A 22,660-nucleotide genomic window follows, 5' to 3' on the forward strand; every position below is an offset into this window, starting at 1 on the left:
CTGCATGGAGCCTGCTTCTCCCTCTGCCTGTGTCTCTGCCTCTCTGTGTGTGTGTCTCTCATGAATAAATAAATAAAATCTTTAAAAAAAAAAAAAAAAAGAATGGTTTAAAGATTCTCTCTCCTCCCCACCCCCACATACTCTCTCTCTGGGGAAAAAAAAAAAATGTGGCACAGGAGCATCTCTGGCTGACTCAGTTAGTAGAGCATGCAACACTTGATCTCAGGGCTGTTTTAGATCCACATGGGGTTTAGAGGTTACTTAAAAATTAAAAAGAAGGGATGCCTGGGTGGTGAGTGTCTGCCTCTGGCCCAGGGTGTGATCCTGGAGTTCCAGGATCAAGTCCCACATCGGGCTTCCTACATGGAGTCTGCTTCTCCCTCTGCCTATGTCTCTGCCTCTCTGTGTCTCTGATGAATAAATAAAATCTTAAAAAAAAATTAAAAAGAAAAAAAAAAAAAGATACATGGCATACCTTTAACCCTGCCACTCACCACTCCATCTACAGGATGAAGTATAAGTTCCCTGCCAGATCATAAAAAGTCCTTTCACAGTAGACACCCCAGATCCAAGATGCCAATAAATATAGGACAGACAGGTTGACTGTGATACATCTAATGGAACACTATGCAGCAGTTTAAAAAATGAAGAAACTAACACTGATGAGGAATGATCTCCAAGATATATTACAGAAGGGAAGGAAACTACAACTATTTCTGAGATGTATTTAATAATACAGTTGACCCCTAAACAACAGGGGTTCAAACTGCACTGGTCCACTTACATGCAGATCTTTTTGAGGGGGGATAAATACAGTACTGCAAATGTATTTTCTCTTCCTTAAGATTTTCTCAACATTTTCTTTCTTCTAGCTTTCCTTATTGCAAAAATACAGTATATAATACACATAACATAAAAATATGTATTAATCAACTGTTTATATTACTGGTAAGGTTTCTAGTGATAGCTATTTATTAGCAGTTGAGTTTTTTGGGGAGTCAAATTACACACAGATTTTCAACAGCGCAAAGAGGTTGGCACCCCTAACCCCACGCCATTCAACAGGTCAACTGTACAACCCTAGTTCTCAAACTTTACCTTGTATCAAAATCATCTGGAGGGCTATATCAAAACACAGTAGATGGCTGAGCCCTACCCAAGCAGTTTCTGATTTAAAACATCAGAGGTGGAACATGAGAACCTGGCATTTCCAGTAAGTTTCCTGGTGATGTTGGTGCTATTAAAGGAGCACACTTTGCAACCATTGTCTTCAGACACTGCACATTTCAAAAAAACAGATCATTTTTATCATCCTTATTTTTTTTAATTTTTTTTTTAATTTTTTTATTTATTTATGATAGTCACACACACAGAGAGACAGAGAGAGAGAGAGGCAGAGACACAGGCAGAGGGAGAAGCAGGCTCCATGCACCGGGAGCCCGACGTGGGATTCGATCCCGGGTCTCCAGGATCGCGCCCTGGGCCAAAGGCAGGCGCCAAACCGCTGCGCCACCCAGGGATCCCTCATCCTTATTTTTTTTTAATTCAATTTATTTATTCATGAAAGACACAGAGAGAGAAGCAGGCTCCATGCAAGAACCTGATGTGGGACTGGATCCTGGAACTCCAGGATCACGCCCTGGGCTGAAGGCAGGCGCTCAACTGCTGAGCCACCCAGGTGTCCCTATTTTTATCATCTTTAAAGGAAATCAACCCCTCACAGACTGTCCAAATTTTACAATGGTAAAGGAAGGCCAATATATACAATGGAATATTACTCAGCCATTAGAAATAACGAATAACCACCATTTGCTTCGACATGAATGGAATTGGAGGGTATTATGCTGAGTGAATTAAGTCAATTGGAGAAGGACAATCATTATATGGTTTCACTCATACAGGGAATATAAAAAATAGTGAAAGGGATTACAGGGGAAAGGAGAGAAAATGAGTGGGAAAAATCAGAAAGTGTGACAAAACATGAGACCCCTAACTCTGGGAAACGAACAAGGGGTGGTGGAAGGGGAGGTGGCAGGGGGATGGCGTGACTGGGTGAGGGGCACTGAGGGGGGCACTTGACAAGATGAGCACTGGGTGTTATACTATATGTTGGCTCCAATAAAAAAAAAAAAAAAAAAAAGAAGGCCAAACACTGCCTAAAAGCAAATCATCCACTAAAGCAGATTCATGGCAAGTAGGTGATAAAATTTAACTGACAAATAGCAAGAAAGATGAGTCACACTATACTACTATTCCATGGCAAAATCTAAAAAACAACACACAATCATGCAATACCAAGCAGGTACACAACACCACGGCTTTCAGGAAAATGTGTTTTACAGTAAAAGAGTAAAGGACAAGGGTTCCTGGATGGCTCCATCAATTCAGCCTATTGGACTTCGGCTCCAATAGGCTCTGCACTCCATGCGGAGTCTACTTGTCCCTCTACCTCTGCTCCTCCTCTCACTCGCTCGCTCTCTAAAATAAATTTTAAAATCTTAAAAAAAAAAAGTCAAGGACAAATTAACAAAAACTGTATTTACTCTTGAAATTGTTACCTGTAATATGTTCTTTAAAATTAACATTTAAGACTTCTAATTCTTTCCCTGCAACCACTCATCTCCATCAATCAACAAATTAACAGATAAGACAAACTGTATTTGAGAATATAGTTCCCTAAAAAATGCTCACATAACTGAGCAGTTTTAAACTCAGTAATTTACTAAAATTCATTAAGAGATCAGGAAAAAATGTTAAAAGAATCCCTTCAGCAGTAACGTTTTTTAGGAGCTAAAGTATTCCAAGGGTAGACAGAATGTCAAGCATGGAGATGTTCTCCAAGAGTGAAGAAAATGTTGAAAGAGCAAAGTGCTAGATCACCACTGGAACTGGAAATTACCATTAAATAGGAAGATCGCCAACCTACGGCAAAGGGTAAGAGCCTTCATATAAATATACTGCCTCATCCTTGAGCCAATAAACAATGCCTGCTACATAGTATAACCTAAAAACAGTTGAAATCAGCTCAAGGAAATATGTGTTGCGAGCTAAAGAAAGTTTAAAATAAAATGTCTTCTGTTTAAAAAAAAAAAAAAAGTCCTGTAAGTTGTGGCATCTAAATACAAAAACATCAGAAGAGGGAAACGTTTTCAGAAGATAAATTAAAAAATGAGTGGATGTCCTATTATAGTCTAAAACTTGGTTACACTGGAGTTTATCAGGTTAATATTGAAATTATTTTTAATCTCTTTAGAATACATTACCCAATAGTAACAAACAGCCTCAAAAGTACAGTCAACCTACTGCATAATTTATAGTTACCTGTGTTATATATCATTATTTAGTAGTTTTATCATAGAATATTTTATTGTACAGAGAAAAACATTATCAAACCCTCTCTGACTTATGATCCAAAAGTCCATTCTTGAGGGAGGCATATTAAGATTAGAGTATGGCTGACCTCCTGGAAATCCATCTTAAAGGTTAAGTATAAGCTAGTTTCACTAACATGCTATTTATGGCTCTATCATTCATTCACACATCTATGCAGACCCTCTTTGAGTCCATTTAAAACAGAGAAATTGGGGAGCCCGGCTGGCTCAGCAGTTTAGCACTGCCTTCAGCCCAGGGCCTGATCCTGGAGACCCAGGATCAAGTCCCACATCAATCTCCATGCATGGAGCCTGCTTCTTCCTCTGCCTGTGTCTGTGCCTCTCTCTCTCTCTCTGTCTCTCTCATGAATAAATAAAATCTTTAAAAAATAATAATAAATAAAACAAATTATTTCTCTGTATCATTCAATACACAAAAATCCTTATACTTCTCTCCTAAACTGTTTCATTCACGTTTCAAAGGATAACCCTCCAACAAAATCCTAAAACTTGAGAAGTGGTGAATAAATCTTAAATTTTACCTTAGCCAGGCTCATAATTTTCTCTATGTATTATATGCACCCTCTGGCCTCACTTTTCCACTGATCATCCTAACTTTTTAAAATCTTTTTGTTTTGGGGATCCCTGGGTGGCGCAGCGGTTTGGCGCCTGCCTTTGGCCCAGGGCGCGATCCTGGAGACCCGGGATCGAATCCCACATCGGGCTCCCGGTGCATGGAGCCTGCTTCTCCCTCTGCCTATGTCTCTGCCTCTCTCTCTCTCTCTCTCTGTGACTATCATAAATAAATAAACATTTAAAAAAAAAATCTTTTTGTTTTGTTTTTTAGATTTTATTTATTTATTCATGAGAGACAGACTTGATTTTTACTAATTTTTTATTTCTCAGTAACACTGAGAAAACATCAAATATTGCAGTGTTGGAAAACTAATCCCTGGATAAATGTAGCGTTACTAGTTGGTTAAAATTCTCCAACTTAAAGAAACTGGGGGCACCTGGATGGCTCAGTGGTTGAGTGTCTGCCTTTGGCTCAGATTGTGATTCAAGGGTCCTTGAATGAGTCCCCACATCGGGCTCACCACAGGGAGCCTACTTCTCACTCTGCCTGTGTCTCTCATGAATAAATAAAATCGTAAAAAAAAAAAAAAAAAAAGGAACTCTACGTCTTTCTTAAAGTATAGCAATATAATTATATAAAAAAATAAAATAGAGGGACGCCTGGGTGGCTTAGCAGTTGAGCATCTGCCTTTGGCCCAGGGAGTGATCCTGGGACCCAGGATCAAGTCCCGCATTAGGCTCCTTGTAGGGAGCCTGCTTCTCCCTCTCTGCCTGTGTCTCCATCTCTCTCTCTCTCTCTGTCTCTCATGGATAAATAGATAAAATCTTAAAAAAAAAAAAAAGAAAAAAAAGAAAAGAAAAGAAAAGGTATCTTACAAACATAAAGCTTGTATTTCTCACAACAGAAAATGTCTTAGAAGAACAGCAAAGGGAGGGAAAAAAAGAACAGCAAAGGTCTTGAGAATCTGATTCTAACTTCAGGTGCTGAGAAAACAGTAGTATTTTGGTCCTTTTCAACCACTCCCTCCCCCCTAGAGCAGTCACCAACTCATTACTACTTACCACTGCATCCCTGGGGCTCATACAAGATGCCTAACACATTGTAAAAAAAAAAAAAAATCTGATTTTTTTTTAATTAACAACAACTGTAAAGGCTTATAGCTTAATTTCCTAGTTTATTTTTTAAAAAGGACTATGTTTCCCTTGAAATATGTATCTTTAAACTATTTTGAATCAGATACATCATACACAAAATATAAACTCTTAGGAAGTGTAGCAAATATGGGCTATTGGCAGACCTAGAGGAAACATAAGGGGATTCAGAGTAATAAGTATCTTAACTGTTCTGTAGGTTTTAAATTTTTCAAAAGAAAAAAGCTTTTAAAACTCTTATTCACTTAGGTAAGAAGCTAATGTTTGACCAATTATTTTGATATTTTATTTACCTTTCGTAATACTATGCTGAGAATATATCCCCACACACAAATATATGCAAAAAGATATTACTGGATTTTTTTAAATTCATATTTATCTGTTAACTTCTGATTTAAGGAAGGCAAAGGCATTTTTTAGAAGACTAGGAATATATAAAGAAGTAGAATAACAATACTCTCACATTTTATAAGGACAAATGTTTACTAGGAAGTCTCAAACTAGCAATATCAAGAGGTAGTTTATCATTCAGTGCCAAGCGCTATAATATATGGGACACACTGCAATCTTCTGGCAGATTATGAATTTGCTGAATCATTTGTTGTTCAGTATCTTACAAAACAGTATACATCAAAAGCAGAAAACGAAACTAAAGACTCATACTTTGTTCAAAAAGCAAAAATCCTCCTTTTCTCCCCACCCCACCCCCAAGTAAATCAGCCAAGAATTATTCATCTAAATTAAAACAGTTTCCTTTAGGGGTGCCTGAGTGGCTCAGTGGATTAAGTGTCTGCCTTCAGCTCTGGTCATGATCCTGGAGTCCTGGAATGGAGCCCCATGGGGGGGGCGGTGTCCCTGCTCAGCTGGAAGTCTGCTTCTCCCTCTCCCTGTCTCTGCTCACCAGGAAGCCTGCTTCTGCTTCTCCCTCTCCCTCTGCCTGCAGGTCCCACCACTTGCATACTCTTTCTCTGTCAAATAAATAAAATCTTAAAAAAAAAAAAAAAAACGAGTAAAATAAAATTGTTTCCTTCAAATAACATTGTTCTGAGCAGAACTAGTCTGATTCTCTACCACATTCACCTGATTATCCTAAGTAACAAAAATATGGGCTGGATATTTAAAAAACAATAGCAGGACCCCTGGGTGGCTCAGCAGTTGAGCTTCTGCCTTCAGCCCAGCACGTGATCCTGGAGTCCTGGGATGAGTCCCACATCAGGTTCCCTGCATGGAGCCTGCTTCCCCCTCTGCCTGTGTCTCTGCCTCTATCTCCTTCTCTCATGAATAAATAAATAAAATCTTTAAAAATAAAAATAAATAAAAAATAAAAAACAATAGCAAAATATTATTTATCCCTCACTCTATTGGATGTTCTGAATTAAAAAGTGGAGTCACTATCATTTGGAGTCAAAAGTTACTTCAATTTCCAGGGATGCTTGGCTGGCTCAGTAAAGCATGCAACTCTTAATCTCAGGGTTGGCAGTTTGAGTCCCACATTGGGGGGTAGAGATTACTTAAATAAATAAGTAGGTTTTTTTAAAAAGCTACTTCAAATTCCAGTTAAGGTAGTAAGGAAAGATCTTTCTGACCCATTCTCTCCAAAGTCACACCAAAACATTGAAGAAAATAAGGGGCAGCCCGGGTGGCTCAGAGGTTTAGGGTCGCCATCCGCCCAGGGCATGATCCTGGAGACCCAGGATCGAGTCCCACGTTGGGATCCCTGCATGGAGCCTGCTTCTCCCTCTGCCTATGTCTCTGCCTCTCTCTCTCTCTGTGTCTCTCATGAATGAATAAATAAAAAATCTTAAAAAGAAAATAAAAAACATTAAAGAAAATAAGAAAAATAAACAGACAGACAGTGTAATCACAACACATGAAGACAAAAAACCTTATGACCTCAGGGTCAGCTGAAGACACCAAGGAGGAGCAAGCCAATTCATATCTAAGAACCCTGGAAAGGTTTTGCAATAGGAGTTATCAGGCACCGGGCAGAAAGGCCTAATTAAAGGTTTATATAAGGACATCCCCAAGACCTAGACTCCATCTCACAGAGTCAGATTTTACCACACCTCAAGGTTAAAGCAGGAATCTAAATGTTTATTCTTTTTTTTTTTTTTTAATTTTTATTTATTTATGATAGTCACAGAGAGAGAGAGAGAGAGAGAGGCAGAGACATAGGCAGAGGAAGAAGCAGGCTCCATGCACCGGGAGCCTGATGTGGGATTCGATCCGGGGTCTCCAGGATCGCGCCCTGGGCCAAAGGCAGGCGCCAAACCGCTGCGCCACCCAGGGATCCCTAAATGTTTATTCTTTAGAAAATATAAAACAGATACTTTGTGGGTTTTTTTAAAGATTTTGTTTATTTGGGATCCCTGGGTGGCGCCGCGGTTTGGCGCCTGCCTTTGGCCCAGGGCGCGATCCTGGAGACCCAGGATCGAATCCCACATCGGGCTCCCGGTGCATGGAGCCTGCTTCTCCCTCTGCCTGTGTCTCTGCCTCTCTCTCTGTGTGTGACTATCATAAATAAATAAAAATTAAAAAAAAAAAAAGATTTTGTTTATTTATTCATGAGAGACAAAGAGAGAGAAAGAGAGAGAGGTAGAGACATAGGCAGAGGGAGAAGCAGGCTCCATGCAGGGAGCCCGACACAGGACTCGATCCTGGGACTCCGGAATCACGCCCTGGGCCAAAGGCAGGCGAACCGCTGAGCCACCCAGGGATCCCCAACAGATACACTTTGAATGCAAGAACAAGAGGCTCAATGTAGTATGGAGACTAAAAACAAGGAGATTGGGGTGCCTCGGTGGCTCACTGGTTTAAAGCATGTTTAGCTCAGGCAGTGATCCCAGCATACTGGGATCCAATCCGGCATCGGGCTCCCCACGAGGAGCCTGCTTCTCCCTCTGCCTATGTCTCTGCCTTTCTCTGTGTGTCTCATGAATAAATAAAAAAAATACTAAAAAATAAAATAAAAACAAGGAGATTTAAAAGCCCTACCTATGTTTACAGAGCTTGCAAACACCTTTTTAATGACCCATTCTTAATTCTGAACATATACCCTGATATTACCAATCTGAGAAAGGCCTCTACATACAGAATAAACCCTGTGATCTCCTTATTTGCTACAAATAAAAACTAAATAAAAAAATTTTTATTTATTATTTTTTTTTTTATAAAAAAATTTTTAAATTAAAAAATAAAATGCAGAATAAACAAATGTGGGGGGGACACAGAAAACTTGACAGAAAAAAACAGCCATGTAAAGAGGAAAATGTCAAACAAACTAGCCTCAAAAAAAAAGAAAAGAAAAAAAAATGCTGTATTCATGAAAGGAGAACACTTTTAAAAACAAATTTCAAGGAATAAACAAGAAAAAACTACTAGAAATATTAAAATATGACAGCTGAAATAAAACCTACACTAGAAAAGTTAGAAGACAAAAATCGAGGAAATCTCCCCCAGAAAGTAAAGCAAATGAACAAAGCTGGAAAACAGGAAACTACACAATCAACCCAAGAAGTCCAAAAACCAATTAAAAACAGAAAATAGGGGCACCTGGTTGACTCAGTAGTTAAGCGTCTGTCTGCCTTTGGCTCAGGTTGTGATCCTGGGATCCTGGGATGGAGTCCCACATCAGGCTTCCCTCTGCCTATGTCTCTACCTCGCTTTCTGTGTCTTGAATAAATAAATAAAATCTTAAAAAAAAAAAAAAAAAAAGAACTCTCAAAACTCAACAGTAAAAATAAACAATCCAGGACAATGGGCAATTGACATGAACAAACATTTCATTAAAAGATACAGAGATGGGGGATCCCTGGGTGGCGCAGCGGTTTAGTGCCTGCCTTTGGCCCAGGGCGCAATCCTGGAGCCCCGGGATCGAATCCCACGTCAGGCTCCCGGTGCATGGAGCCTGCTTCTCCTTCTGCCTATGTCTCTGCCTCTCTCTCTCTCTCTCTCTCTCTCTGTGACTATCATAAATAATAAAAAAAAAAAAAAGAAGAAGATACAGAGATGGTAAATAAGTACATAAAAAGATTTTTTCAGCACCTCTGGCCAGTAGGGAAATGCAAATTAAAACCACAATGAGAGTATCACTACACACATACCAGAATAGCAAAATACAAAATAGTAACACCACCAAATGCTGGTAAGGATGCAGAGAAACTAGATCACTCATACGCTGCTGGTGGGACTATAAAATAGTACAGCCATTCTGGAAACAGTTTGGTAGTTTCTTATAAAACTAAACATGCAATTACCATATGACCCACTAATTATACTATTGGGCATTTATCCCAGAGAAATGAAAACTTATGATCACATAAAAACCTATACACAAATATTCATAGCAGCTTTATTTATAACAGCCAAAATCTGGAATCAGCTGTGATGTTCTTCAACAGGTGAATGGTTAACAAACCATAGTAAATGCATACCATGGTATACTACACAATAAAAAAGAACTATTGATGATATATGCAACTTGGATGAATCTCTAGAGAATTATGCTAAGTGAATCCCAATCCCAAAGATTACATCTGTACAATTGCATTTATATAACATTTATGAAATAACAAAACATTATAAATGAAAAATTTCTGGAGGAGATAAATGGGGGTTGGGAGTAGGAGTACAGTTAAAAGAACACTAGGGATCCTTGCCCCTTAGACGGTTCAGTATCTTGACGGTGGTGGTGACTATATCAACCTACACAAGTGATAAAACTGTAAAGTAGTATATATACTCGTGTATGTGTATATATATATATATATATACACACACACAAATAAAAATAAGTAAAATGGGAAATGTAAATAAGATTGGTGTACCAAGCCAGATGCTAATATCCTGGTTGTGATATTATACTATAGTTTCAAAAAATGTTTTCATAGGGAGAAACTGAGTAAAATGTACAAGGGATCCCTCTATTACTTTTTATAAGGGCATGTGAATCTACAATTGCCTTAACAAAAATTTCAATTAAAAAAGCATAAGCACTGCTGCTATTGATATGAAAGAAACAAATCAACATTGTCCTTCTGTTCTGATTTTGATACGTTGTACTTTTTGGGTCTCCAGAATACTGGTTTTTCCATTTTCTAATGATTTACAACCTTGGAGGCTCTGTTTCTGGGTCATACTGGAAACTCAGTGTTCATCACCAGTTGCTGTTTTCCACAAGTAAATTATTTTTCATCTCTGGGAAGAATAATAAACATCAAGTAATCACTTCTGCTTATAATCCATAATAATGTTTTCAAAAAACAAATTTCTGATTTCAGATTTCCCTTCAGGTGAGTTTTCTTCACCAAAATATATTCTAACCACCTTTTCAAATTTTTTATCTTATAATCCAAATTTTAAAAACTTATTCCAGGGGCACCTGGCTGGCTCAGTAGGTAGAGCATGTGATCTCAGGGTTGTAAGTTCAAGGTGTAAGTTGTAAAGTGGCTATAGACAGATAACCTAAAAATAAAATCTTTGGGGCGCCTGGGTGGCTCAGTTGGTTAAGCGCCTGCCTTCAGCTCAAGTCATGAATCCAAGGTCCTGGGATCGAGACCCACATTAGGGAGCCTGCTTCTCCCTCTCCGTCTACCTGCGGCTCCCCCTGCTTGTGCATGCTCTCTGTCAAATAAGTAAAATCTTTTTAATAAATTAAAAATAAAAATAGAATCTTAAAAAAAAGTATTCTATTAACCCCCAATATTCATCTACTTGAAGGAAGTAAATCTACGACCTTTACAAGACTTTTGGGATGTCTGGGTGGCTCAGCGGTTTAGCTCCTGCCTTTGGCCCAGGATGTGATCCTGGAGTCCCTGGATCGAGTCCCATGTCAGGCTCTCTGCATGGAGCCTGCTTCTCTCTCTGCCTCTCTCTCTGTGTGTCTCTATGAATAAATAAATAAAATCTTAAAAAAAAAAAAAAAAAACTGTTCCCTTCAAAACAATTTTTTAAAAAATAATAAAATTTAAAAAAGACTTGTATCAGTCTTATGGGTTCAGATAATGTTCTATTAACATGCCCTATAGTTTTAAACTTCCTTTATGACCAAACCATCTCCATAAGCAACTTTCCCATGCATATCTCTTTAGCTAATCACACAACTTATATTTTATGCTAAGTAAGTTTCTAATTTGTAAATCACCACTCAACAAGCCCCTACACTTCTCTATTAATCACAGCTCCTATCACTGCACTGACTGGAGAAACTAGTACTATTAAAATTTGACAGAGATTGCCAGTATTTCTCCTACCATTCTCTTTTACAAACCAAACAGGAGTATTGGTATTTCCTTTGCCACATCTTATACACCATTTTACACCACGATTCTGGAAATAAAAGAAATTATCCCTAACATTATCCATTTAGCTCTGCTCTGTTATGCTGAGTTTGCAAAGGACAAGTAACCTGAACACACCTTTTAATATTCAGTGCTGATATTTGTTCCTCTTCCTCACTCCTGCCAAAACAAAAACAAAACTGGAAACCACTGCAACTCTACTTTTCAAATAGATAATTCCCCTACTCACTAATTTCTATCATTTTTTTTTCATTTTTTTCAACAAAACAATGAAATTCTCAGAATGAGAAACATGGCCATAGACAGAATTAGATCTAGATTCTAGTGAAAACTCTTTCAGGGCACCTAGTTTTAGCTCAGGTCATAATATCAGGGTGGTGGGATACAGCCATGCCCTTAGGCATGGAGGGAGTCTGCCTGTCCCTCTCCCTCGGCTCTCTCCCCACCTAGCCCTTGGGCACCCGTGTTCTCTCAAAATAAATATTTTTTTTTTAAACCACAAACCTCTTTCACTAATTAGCCACATAATCTTCTAAACTTCCTTCACCTCACTAGTCTATTTCCTAACTCTTTTAAATTGCAGGGTTCTTTCCTGCATTAATATTTCATGATTCTAACATTCCATAGAGTTCTGTGTACATACAACAAAAAAGACAAACCTGACTTCAGTATCTAAAAGTACAGACCAATGACACTAAAATATGGTGAAATACCATAAAGAATCCTCTGGACTCAATGACCACTGGTTAACAGTAGCTATTACATGGAACAGTGAGGGGCTGTCTGTGATCAAACACCCTTACAGAGAGAACTGGGGTTAAGAATTGGGTAGGGGTTTTTTTGGATTCTTAGTAAAATATAACATAAAATTTATTTTTTTAAACTATGGTAAAATACACTTAAGACTTATCACCTTGGGGATCCCTGGTTGGCTCAGTGGTTTGGCGTGTGCCTTTGGCCCAGGATGTGATCCCAGAGTCCCTGGATCGAGTTCCACATCGGGCTCCCTGCATGGAGCCTGCTTCTCCCTCTGCCTGTGTCTCTGCCTCTCTCTCTCTCTCTCTCTCTCTGTCTCTCATGAATAAATTTAAAAATATATATTAAAAAAAAAAGACGTATCACCTTAACTAGTTTTAAGGGCAGAGTGCTGTACTATTAAATATATTCACATTGCTGTGCAACAGACCTCCAATACTTTTTCATCTTACAAAACTGAAACTCCATACCCACTGAACAACTCCCTATTTCCCTCTACCCCCACTCCCTGGGGGACTATTGTTGTACCCTTCACCGTTCTACTTTCCGTTTCTATGAATTTGACTTTAGAAACGTCATGTAAATGTAATCATAGTGAATATTTACCTTTTTGTGCATTTTAACCATTTTTATGCATATAATTCAGTGGTGTTATATTCTAATTGTTATACAACCATCACCACTATCCATCTCAAATTTTTCATCCCAAACTGAAACTCTGTACACATTAAGCAGTAACTCCCCATTACCCAGTCCCAAGGCCCTGGTAACCACTATTCCACTTTCTCTATGAATTTGCCTATTCTAAGTACCTCATATAAATGCACACAGTATTTGTCCTTTTTTTGGTCTGGCTTGTTTCACTTAGCACAGTGTTTTTCAAGGTCCATCCATGTTGTAGCATATACCAGAATTTCATTCCTTTTTAAGGCTGATACACTCTACGCAGACAATAATACATTTTGTGTATCCATTCATGTGGACATTTGGGTTGTTTCCACCATTTAGCTATTATGAATAATGCTGCTGCTAAATAGATAAATATTGCTAAGGATGTGGAGAAATTGGAAACCTGGGGCAGTGATAGTGGGAATGTAAAACAGTACAGCCACTATGGAAAACAATATTGTGGTTTCTCAAAAACTTAAAAATAGAATTACCACATAAGCCAGCAATTCCACTTCTAGGTCTATACCCAAAAGAACTGAAAGAACTTGAACAGGTAATTGTATAACAAAGTTCATTTGTGATAACTCAGTCATCCTAATGGGTGTGAAATAACATCTCCTGGTGGTTTTGATTTGCATTTCCCTAATGACTAGTGATGTTGAACACCTTTTCATGTGTGCTTACTGGCCATTTGTGTATCTTCTTTGGGAAAAATGTCCAGATAGTTTTTGATCAGTCCTAAAAATATGTGTTCAAATGAATGATTCATTAGGCACTCTGGCATTCCTATAGCATAAGCTGCTGACTGAGAATCACAGCAAAGTCCAGACGCTTTTCATTTGCCAGAGGTTTTTGTTTTTGTTTCATTTCTCTAAAAAGCAGCCTCCCCATAAAAATGGGCTCAGTTCAATCTAATCAACCAATTCTTAAATGCAGGCTAGTGGAACCATCCTACCCTCCCAAAGCTTAGCAAAAACACTCAGAAAGACAACAAAAGATGCATTCATTATACCTCTCCCAGGGGCAAGAGTCTTTACCAATTTAACTTCTTGCATGGAGCCCAAACACTCCATTTCCCAATGAAAGATACTCCCTATGGAAAAGGTAATATAAGTCTAGGGAAGGAGGAAGGGATTAACAAAACCAAAAAGTAGTATATTCAGTAACAGTCTGCTAAAAATTGCTGCTTTGGGAAATGTCCATTAAACTACTATAACACCAAAAGGTAATGTTTTCCTGACCTCATACTACAAGAGGGTTATAACCAAATCAACCACTGAAATCTGCTCATCCAAAACCAATAACTATCTTTTTAGCAAACATTTCTCATCTCAAACAATCTTTGAATTTCTAAGGCTGGTTTTATAATAAAATTACTCTCTTGGCCAAACAGCTAATATTCTTGAGTAAAGATCCCAATCTACTTCACGTATATAATGCTCAGAAAGTAAGTAGAAAAGAAAATATTTAAATAAAAACTATATTAGAAGATCCTGACTGTATTACCTGTCTGTCTGCCTGTCTTCCTTCACCCACTAAATGAAGAGATTCTTCTAGGTGCTTAGCATCTTTAAAAAAATTAAAAATTAAAAAATTTTTAATTAAAAAAAAAATGCCACCCTCTACTCTTGTGCTGCTTATATTCTAGTGCCCTTGGATCCTTGGACTCTCTTTGAAAATGGTAAGTGTGAAATATACCAGTAATTTGTTTTTGCAAGTCTGTCTACAATAAATCAAATCATTAATACCATACATAATTTCTGATGTAAAAGTATGGGAATTTAAAGTACACAGAAATATTTAAATACAGTTGTCTTTCACTGCACTATAAACATAATAAGCCTATAAAAATTCTTTCTTCCGGGATCCCTGGGTGGCGCAGCGGTTTAGCGCCTGCCTTTGGCCCAGGGCACGATCCTGGAGACCCGGGATCGAATCCCACGTCGGGCTCCTGGTGCATGGAGCCTGCTTCTCCCTCTGCCTGTGTCTCTGCCTCTCTCTCTGACTATCACAAATTAAAAATAAATAAATAAATAAAACTTAAAAAAATTCTTTCTTCCAAGAACCAATAACCAACTAAAATGATTCTGCTTGAAATGAGGACCTGCTTAATATTGGCAGTTTGGCTCTTCTGAATACCTACTTCTGAATACTCACTCAGCAAAGTAACTACCTATAAAAACCTCAGGAGGTTTTAACAATCAAGTAACAACTCAAATTTCACTACCATTCATAATTAAGAGAATGCTCCAGATTTTTTTTTAAAAGCCAAAGGGGGGGGTTTACCTAGTCAACTGATAAAATTTAAAATCTTTTTTTAAAAAGTGAAATAGTAGTATACGTCCATAGTCATTTCTCGTCATCTGCACGTTAACCAACTAGCTAGTTCAGACATGCCCTGTTCAATATGGTAGCTACCAGCCACATGACTACTGAGCACTTGAAAGGTGCCCAATCTAAGTTGAAATTAGCTTTGAGTATAACATACACATGAAGAAAAAAAATATAAAATCTCAACATTTTCTAAACTTTGATTACATAACAAAATGATAACATTTGGGATAAAAATGAATTCAAAATATCATTAAATTCTTCTTTGGGTGCCTGGGTGGCTCAGTTGGTTAAACGTCTGACTCCTGATTTCAGCTCAAGTCATCTCAGGGCTGTGGGATCAAGCCTCACACTCAGCAGGGAGCCTATTTGAGATTCTCTCTCTCCTTCTCCCTCTGCCACACCCCCTGCTCTCCCCAAAAGTGCAAGGGCACAAGCTCTCTAAAATAAATAAATCTGGGCAGCCCCGGTGGCGCAGTGGTTCAGCGGTTTAGCGCCGCCTGCAGCCTGGGGTGTGATCCTGGAGACCCGGGATCAAGTCCCACATCGGGCTCCCTGCAGGGAGCCTGCTTCTCCCTCTGCCTGTGTCTCTGCCCCTCTGCCTGCCTCTCTCTCTCTCTGCCTCTGAAAAAATAAAAATAAAAATAAAAATTTTTAAATAAATAAATCTTTTTTAAAAAATAAAAATAAATTCTTCTTTTACTTTTTTTAAGATTTATTTTTTCTTAAAGATTATGGGCAGCCCCGGTGGCTTAGCAGTTTAGTGTCCCCTTCGGTCTGGGGTGTGATTCTGGAGACCTGGGATTGAGTCACATGTCGGGCTCCCTGCATGGAGCCTGCCTCTCCTTCTGCCTGTGTCTCTGCCTCTCTCTCTCATGAATAAATAAATAACATCTTAAAAAAAAAGAGAGAGAGATTTTATTTATTTTGAGAGAAAGTGCATGCAAATGAGAGCAAAGGGGAAAGGGCATTAGAAGTGGAAGGGAGAGAATCTCAAGCCAACTCCCTGCTGAGCCCAGAGCCTCTCCCAACTAACCTGAGCCAAAACCAAGAGCTGGATGCTTAACCAAATGAACCACCCAGGCACCCCAAGATTTATTTATTTAAATTAAGAGAGAAAGCAGGAGGGCATGCGTGGTGGACAGAGGGGTAGAAGGAAAGGATCTCAAGTAGACTCCACTTAGCCCAGAGTCCAGAGCAGGCCTCAATCCCACAACCCCGAGGTCAGGACCCAAGCCAAAATCAAGAGTCAGATGCTCAATAGACTGAGCCATCCAGGTACCCCATTCTTTTACTTTTGTTAACGTAAAAAATGTCTTTTTTAACTTTTTTAATACCAAAAAATATCACGTGGCTCACATTCTATTTGTTTCAAACAGCACTGGGTTTAAGACAACAGGCTTCTAAACCTGTACACAAAGTAATACATGCAATATGTGCTGGAACTATGTTCAAAATTTTATACTTATGTATTTATTCATTTCTCGGTTCACACTCTTCAATCTATCTTCTATATCAAAATACCAAACATATCAAATATTTTTATATCAAAATATGAAAGTTTCAGAGTCTAATGTGAAATTGTTTAGCAGAGCACTAACAAATATTTGAGTGACCACTGTGCACAGGGCATTCAATCCATAAAGTAACTTACTCTGCTATACTTCAGTGGTCGAAAGGACACATATTCTATATCCTGCTAATATGCACTCTGTTCCTACAGTGTGCCTGGCACCATGTTAGATGCTCTACCCTCCCTGATCCATAAAATCCTCACAACTACCCTATGTAGTAGGTCCTATTTAAAGAAGAAACTGAAGCACATAGAAATTAAGTAACTTGCCAAAGCCCACAGACTGTGGAAGTAGGATTCCAACTCAGCAGGCTCAAACCAAAGCCACCACACATTTTCCCTAATAAAAGGACTACACAGGGTGGCTGGTTCAGTTGAAAGAGCACAGACTCTTGATCTCAAGGTTGTGAGTTCAAGCCCCATGATGGGTGTAGAGATTACCAAAAACACAAATAAAACTTTTAAAAAGGACTACACAAGATTGTGTCATCTTACAGGAGGACTGGGTTCTACTTGAGGGTGTGTACCTATTATAAAAAGACTGAAATAGGGCTTAATGCATTGCTTCTCATTCTCCGCCTACTCTTCTCAATAGCAGGTTAAAGTTGACCACACAAATTAAATCCTTGATCTCACAGACTATGTTCCTTTTCCAGAATTTCTAGGCCCTATCCCATCCCAATTCCTATGTCCTGCAGGCTTCATTTCAAACACCATATCTATGCAAGCCTAGTTAAGACTCCCCATGATTCAGGCTAATCACCCTTCCTCCCTATGTGCATCCCTACTGTAGCAGTTCCCACACTCTGTCCTCACTAGACTGCTCAAGGGGTCTATTGTGTTCACCACTTAGAGTACCTAAAACCGTGCCTAACATTAGGTGCTCAATAAATATTTGCTGATCTAACCACTTGACCCACCCAGCTACAGCTAAAAGGGGAATATTAAAAGCAAACTTAGTGATAGGAGGGGCTAATCCACAAGCAGAGAACAAGTTCTAAATTTCATTAAATTTATGACAGGTCAAAAGAATAGTATGATACACATGAAATAATGATTGCAATGACTCTTACCCACCCCAGAAAAAAAGAAGAGTAAAATTAAAATCTATTTTAAATGATCACTTGCCCAATTTAGTTTCAGCATAATTTTGTAACAATGAATTAAAACGTTGTCCTAAGAAATCCAAATCAACCATTCCAGTAATGCTATAAATTGAAATCAGCTTAATTTTGACAATTCCCAGAGTTCAGAGAAGACTGGAGTTGCTTTTTAAAATCGTCTCAAATATAAAACTAGTTACACTTATAATTGGATTTCACTGCACTCCCCCAATGCTGAGTGCTGGGCTCCACATGACAGGAGCAACCATGTGTCCTTTAAGATATTTGGGGGGGCGGGGGGGGAGGGAAAGGACGGTTTCCACACACAACTCGTTTAACACAAATTGTGTTAATGCCACTAAATTTTCTAACCAGAGTCCAAAGGGACTTTCCTAGAGCCTTCTCTTTTCCAAAACGGGAAACCGACTTAAAAGGTCAATCTTTAGTTCTTACTAATCTAAGTAATCCTGAAACATGAGGTGAAAGTACATGAGAAGTTCTAGGGCTAAGAGGACCGGCCAAATGTTTTCCTATAAACCGGAGCGTAAAGTCAAATGGAAGAGAGGACTTCATTCTTTCGGGTTTGAGGACTGAAAATGATCATCTCTCTTAGATTACTGCTCCTGTTGATGTCTGGAAAAGCACTGTGAGGCAAACATGCCAACTGAGTCCCACCCCAAGCACGAAGAGCCTCCGATTGTTTGACACATCAATGGATTAGTCAACGCGGGGGAACTCACTTTTCCCCTCTAATTTGCTTTAATTATTCCTCACACAAACCCTCAAGTTTACTCTAAGTTATGACCATATGGAACCTTCTCTCTGCCCCTAAGTATTAAATCCAGGCCTTTACCAAACGACTACTACGGCTTCCATCCCATCCCCTAAAATAAATCCCTTACAAGTATCGTACATCTAGTTAACGCCACACAGATATGGAAAAAGCCAGTCCAGGCGCTTAAAGAAACAGCATTTTGGAACGTGGTTAATGCTGCATATTTTGCAACAGAGGCAATGAACAGAGTGGGAGACTCGAAAGCAAAAGACCGGATGGAAAGCATGGGAAGACCCCGCCCCAGCAAGCTCGATGTCGATTCAATCAGTAACTTGGGTCTGTTCGCCTGGAATCGGAATCACTGAAACAAAGGCGTTTATTACGGGAAGCAAGATGTCTGGAGTTAAAAGAAACGGTCTGCAGCTACCCAGACCGTACACCATCTTCCCACAGGTCTTACCTATGGTGGAAATAAAGGTGGTATTGAAGGCATCATCCGAAAAACGAAAAAGGACGCAGGTCTTCCCTACTCCCGAGTCTCCGATCAGGAGCAGCTTGAAAAGCAGGTCGTACGTCTTCTTCGCCATTGGGAGGAGCGGCTCAGGCTCTCGCCGCCGGCGGCCCCAAGGGATCGGTCCCTCTCACGACGGCCAACTCCTCACTTGGGCGTTCTCAGGCCGGAGGACCGGGGTAGCGTGGGAAAAACGAGGGCTCGAGAGGGCGCGGGCGACCTGCGAACGGCCTCGTCGAGGAAGCCCCGACGGTGGCGGCGTCCGGTGCCTCCGAGGGCGGCGACCGCGGCTCCGCAGCCTCTCCCAGCCGCTCCGCCCGGTTCCGGGGAGTCGGTCGGGACAAAATGGCCTCCCCTCCCCCCTCAGGGCTGCTCGGCCGGGACGCTCCCACGGGCGAGCGAACAAGCTCTGCCGTCGAGGGAGCGCGGCGGACGTGAGGACAGGCTCTCTCCCGAGCAGAAACTCCGCGCCAGGACGCGGCGGCGGCAGCGAAGGAGGACCCCGAGCCGACGAGCTCAGCTACATAGCCACAGGAAGCCGAGCCTCCCCGGCCAGAGCCACCTTTTCCCCGTGCCCTCTCACGCCGGCGTGCGCGCTGCCTGAGACGCACGCAAGGACGTACGCCCGCCCTTCCCTCGCGCCCTCGCCCTGCGGATCGCCTCTGCGCACGCGCGCCGGAGGGTGTCGGGGCACGCGGGGGCGGGGAGCGGCGCGCCGGGGCCTCAGAGCCTCAGCCTAGGGCCCCGCGGAGAAGAGAGAGGGGAGGGGCGAGAGAGGGCGAGGCCGCGGGCGCGCTCCCTGCGGCCGCCTGATAGGGTGCGCGGCGCTACGAGCACGCCCCGCGGGGAGGCGCTGCCTGGCGACTGCGCAGGCGCGGCACGCTGGAGTAGCCCCTTGGCACCCCCCACACCCCGCCGGGCGTCTTCCGGGGGTCGCCCTCCTGGCTACGCTGCGGAGGCTCCCGGTCCCGTTTGTCGCGTGTGTCGAGTTGAAGGTCTCGGCGCACTGACAGGCTCGGACGGCCATATGTTCCGGTGCAGCGGCGGCTCGTAAACGCGAGAAAAAAAGTGGCGCCCTGGGTCGTTAATGGGCTCTTTGCTAAAATGAGACGCATCCCCGGAGTGCCCGCCCTCGTGGCTAATCGTGACGGGAGAAACATTTAGACCTCCATCCCGCTTTACTTAACGAGCAAGAGTTGACGTTCCAGAGAGCAGCAGTTTGAAATGGAAAAACTGGCCGGGCTGCTCAGGTGGGGATGATGTCATCCGCCTTTCAGGGCAAGGAGAGGAGGATTGAGGAACACCTGGGCGCGGGGAGGACCTTCCCGCAAAGTGGAGGCTTGGGTGCCGGGCGCCACGGCGAGAACCCGCTGCAGGCCTTGCAGTCCTTTTGGAAGACGGGAGAGCCCCGAGCGCCATGCATGGGAAGCACGGCCCCTCCCTGCCGCCAAAATCGAACCACCGGCGTCCAAGATTGAAGGATACTAAAGCCAGCCCCAACCCGACGCTGCCTCTTCCTGGCACTCTCTTTTCATATGCCTTAAGCCCTTCCTTCGGGCTCCCCCCATCAGGCTTTATGCTTCCCTCTTCCTCTCCTTCCTTTCTGTAGGTTAAATAGTCGTCCTCCTGCCCTGCCATTCCCAGTGTGTTGCACCGCCGCAAAGCACACCTAGAATGTCATGGCTGAGAAGTTGAACCTGTGGTTCGTCCTGATACAGGAGAAAACCCTGAGACATCTGGAAACAGGGATTGAGACAGAAGTAAAAACTACATTTTTACACCCTGCCGCCCCCCCCCCCGCAAAAAAATGCTATGTATATTTAATATGTAACTAAAATTGGTCTTTGAGGCAGTTAGGGTAATCACATTTCAATCTCCCTTTTTTTTAAAAGCTTGGCTTGCGTTCTTCCCAATCACCCCTAAAACCTCCCTACTGAAAATGCTTGTCTTCTTTAATACACCTCGCCCTTCAGTTTGTCTCTTATGATTGCTCTTGTTACTCAAACCTTATCCTCTATGGATCATTCTCTTTCCAGTTTGGAGTGTCTTAAGATAATACCAACAATTCTAATATAACTGTGCAAATCAAAATGAGCTATGGTCAGTGCTACACAGGTTTGTCATCAATTAAGGCATGACATTGTGCACCTCGGGGACTCCATTGATGGCGTGATTCTCCCATTCAAAATAAGTTTGATTAACTCAAGCCCCAGTATTGTGAAGCATTTTTTTTTTAATGTCATGATTTTTAAATGTAGAAAGCCTAATTAATTCCACTACATAAATTTTGGGAATTAGGGCAGCTAAATATGGAAAATAAATTTTTAAAACTATGCTTTATCCCAGTTGTTTCGAGCAGTTATATCAATTAGCCTTTTCTCCACAGGCTCCATATTCTGAAACCTTAGGAATTAATTACACTTATTAACAAATTGTATTTATTATTGAGTCAGGATTGTAGAATTTTAGAGCTTTCATTTTTTTTTTTTTTAAGATTTATTTATTTGAGGGACACCTGAGTGCTCAGCAGTTGAATCTCTGCCTTTGGCTCAAGGCATGATCCTGGGATCCAGGATCCAGTCCCACATCAGGCTCCCTAGGAGGAGCCTGCTTCTCCCTCTGCCTGTGTCTCTCATGAATCATGAAAATATTTTTAAAAGATTTTTCTCTCATGAAATATATTTTTAAGAGATTTATTTATTTGAGAAACCATGCACATGCAAGGGGGCACGAGGCAGTAAATCCCAAGCAGACACTGTACTGAGCATGCAGCCAGAGAGGGGCTCATCCCACCACTCTGAACCAAAACGGAGAATCAGATGCCCAACTGGCTGTACCACCCAGGTGCCCCAAGCTTTCATATCTTTAAATCATAATTCAACTCTTGCATGTGATTTACAAATAAGTCTAAGGCTTAGAGGTCACACCATTAGTGGCAGAGCCAGCATTATGTGCGAGGGAGAAGGGAAGAAAACCTCTACAGGACATCACATTGCATGGAGGTGGCTCAGGCAGTACTTAATATTTGGCTTCCCTAAAGTTAATTAAAAGTTTTGCTGGAGTAAGACATAAGCATCAAGCTATATCTACCACTGAAGGTGTCTGGCATGATCAAGGTGTGAAAGATCTCTGACTCTAGGAAAAAAAAAAAAAAAAAAGAATAAAATGAGGGTCTATGTAGGCCTAAAAGGTAAACCTAGCATCCTGAAATAATATTTGATAAATGCTAAAACTTAGTGAAAGAAAATGCCAAGTTATTACTAGCTTAGGATATATGTAGTTTTAAAAATGCTCTGAAAAGACTCTACTCCAGGGGAGCCTGGGTGGCTCAGCATTAAGCATTTGCCTTCAGATCAGGTCATGATTTCAGGTGGGATCCAGCCCGGTATCGGGCTCCCCACTCAGCGAGAAGTCTACTTCTCCCTCTGCCTCTCCCCCTCCCCTCTTGCCCCTACTCATGTTCGTTCTCTGTCTCTCAAAGAAAATCTTTAAAAAAAAAAAAAAAAAAAAGACTCTAGTCCAAATATTTGTAAAGCCAAGAAAT

The 22,660-nt window shown here is 41.0% G+C and overlaps 2 protein-coding genes across 2 annotated transcripts in view; one reads left to right on the forward strand and one right to left on the reverse strand.

Moving 5' to 3' along the window:
- RAB10 (RAB10, member RAS oncogene family) overlaps positions 1 to 19,762 on the reverse strand; it is an 86,244-nt gene extending 66,482 nt beyond the window's left edge. Inside the window, exon 1 of the mRNA XM_072770816.1 lies at positions 19,066 to 19,762. Within this exon, the coding sequence (XP_072626917.1) occupies positions 19,066 to 19,192 (127 nt within the window). The 5' untranslated portion in view covers positions 19,193 to 19,762. The remainder of the gene's footprint in view (positions 1 to 19,065) is intronic.
- Positions 1 to 22,660, forward strand: part of ASXL2 (ASXL transcriptional regulator 2) — a 335,805-nt gene that overhangs the window by 49,436 nt on the left and 263,709 nt on the right. The window lies entirely within an intron of this gene.

This window comes from Canis lupus, chromosome 12 (genome assembly GCF_048164855.1).
Source record: "Canis lupus baileyi chromosome 12, mCanLup2.hap1, whole genome shotgun sequence".
Taxonomy (NCBI): domain Eukaryota; kingdom Metazoa; phylum Chordata; class Mammalia; order Carnivora; family Canidae; genus Canis; species Canis lupus.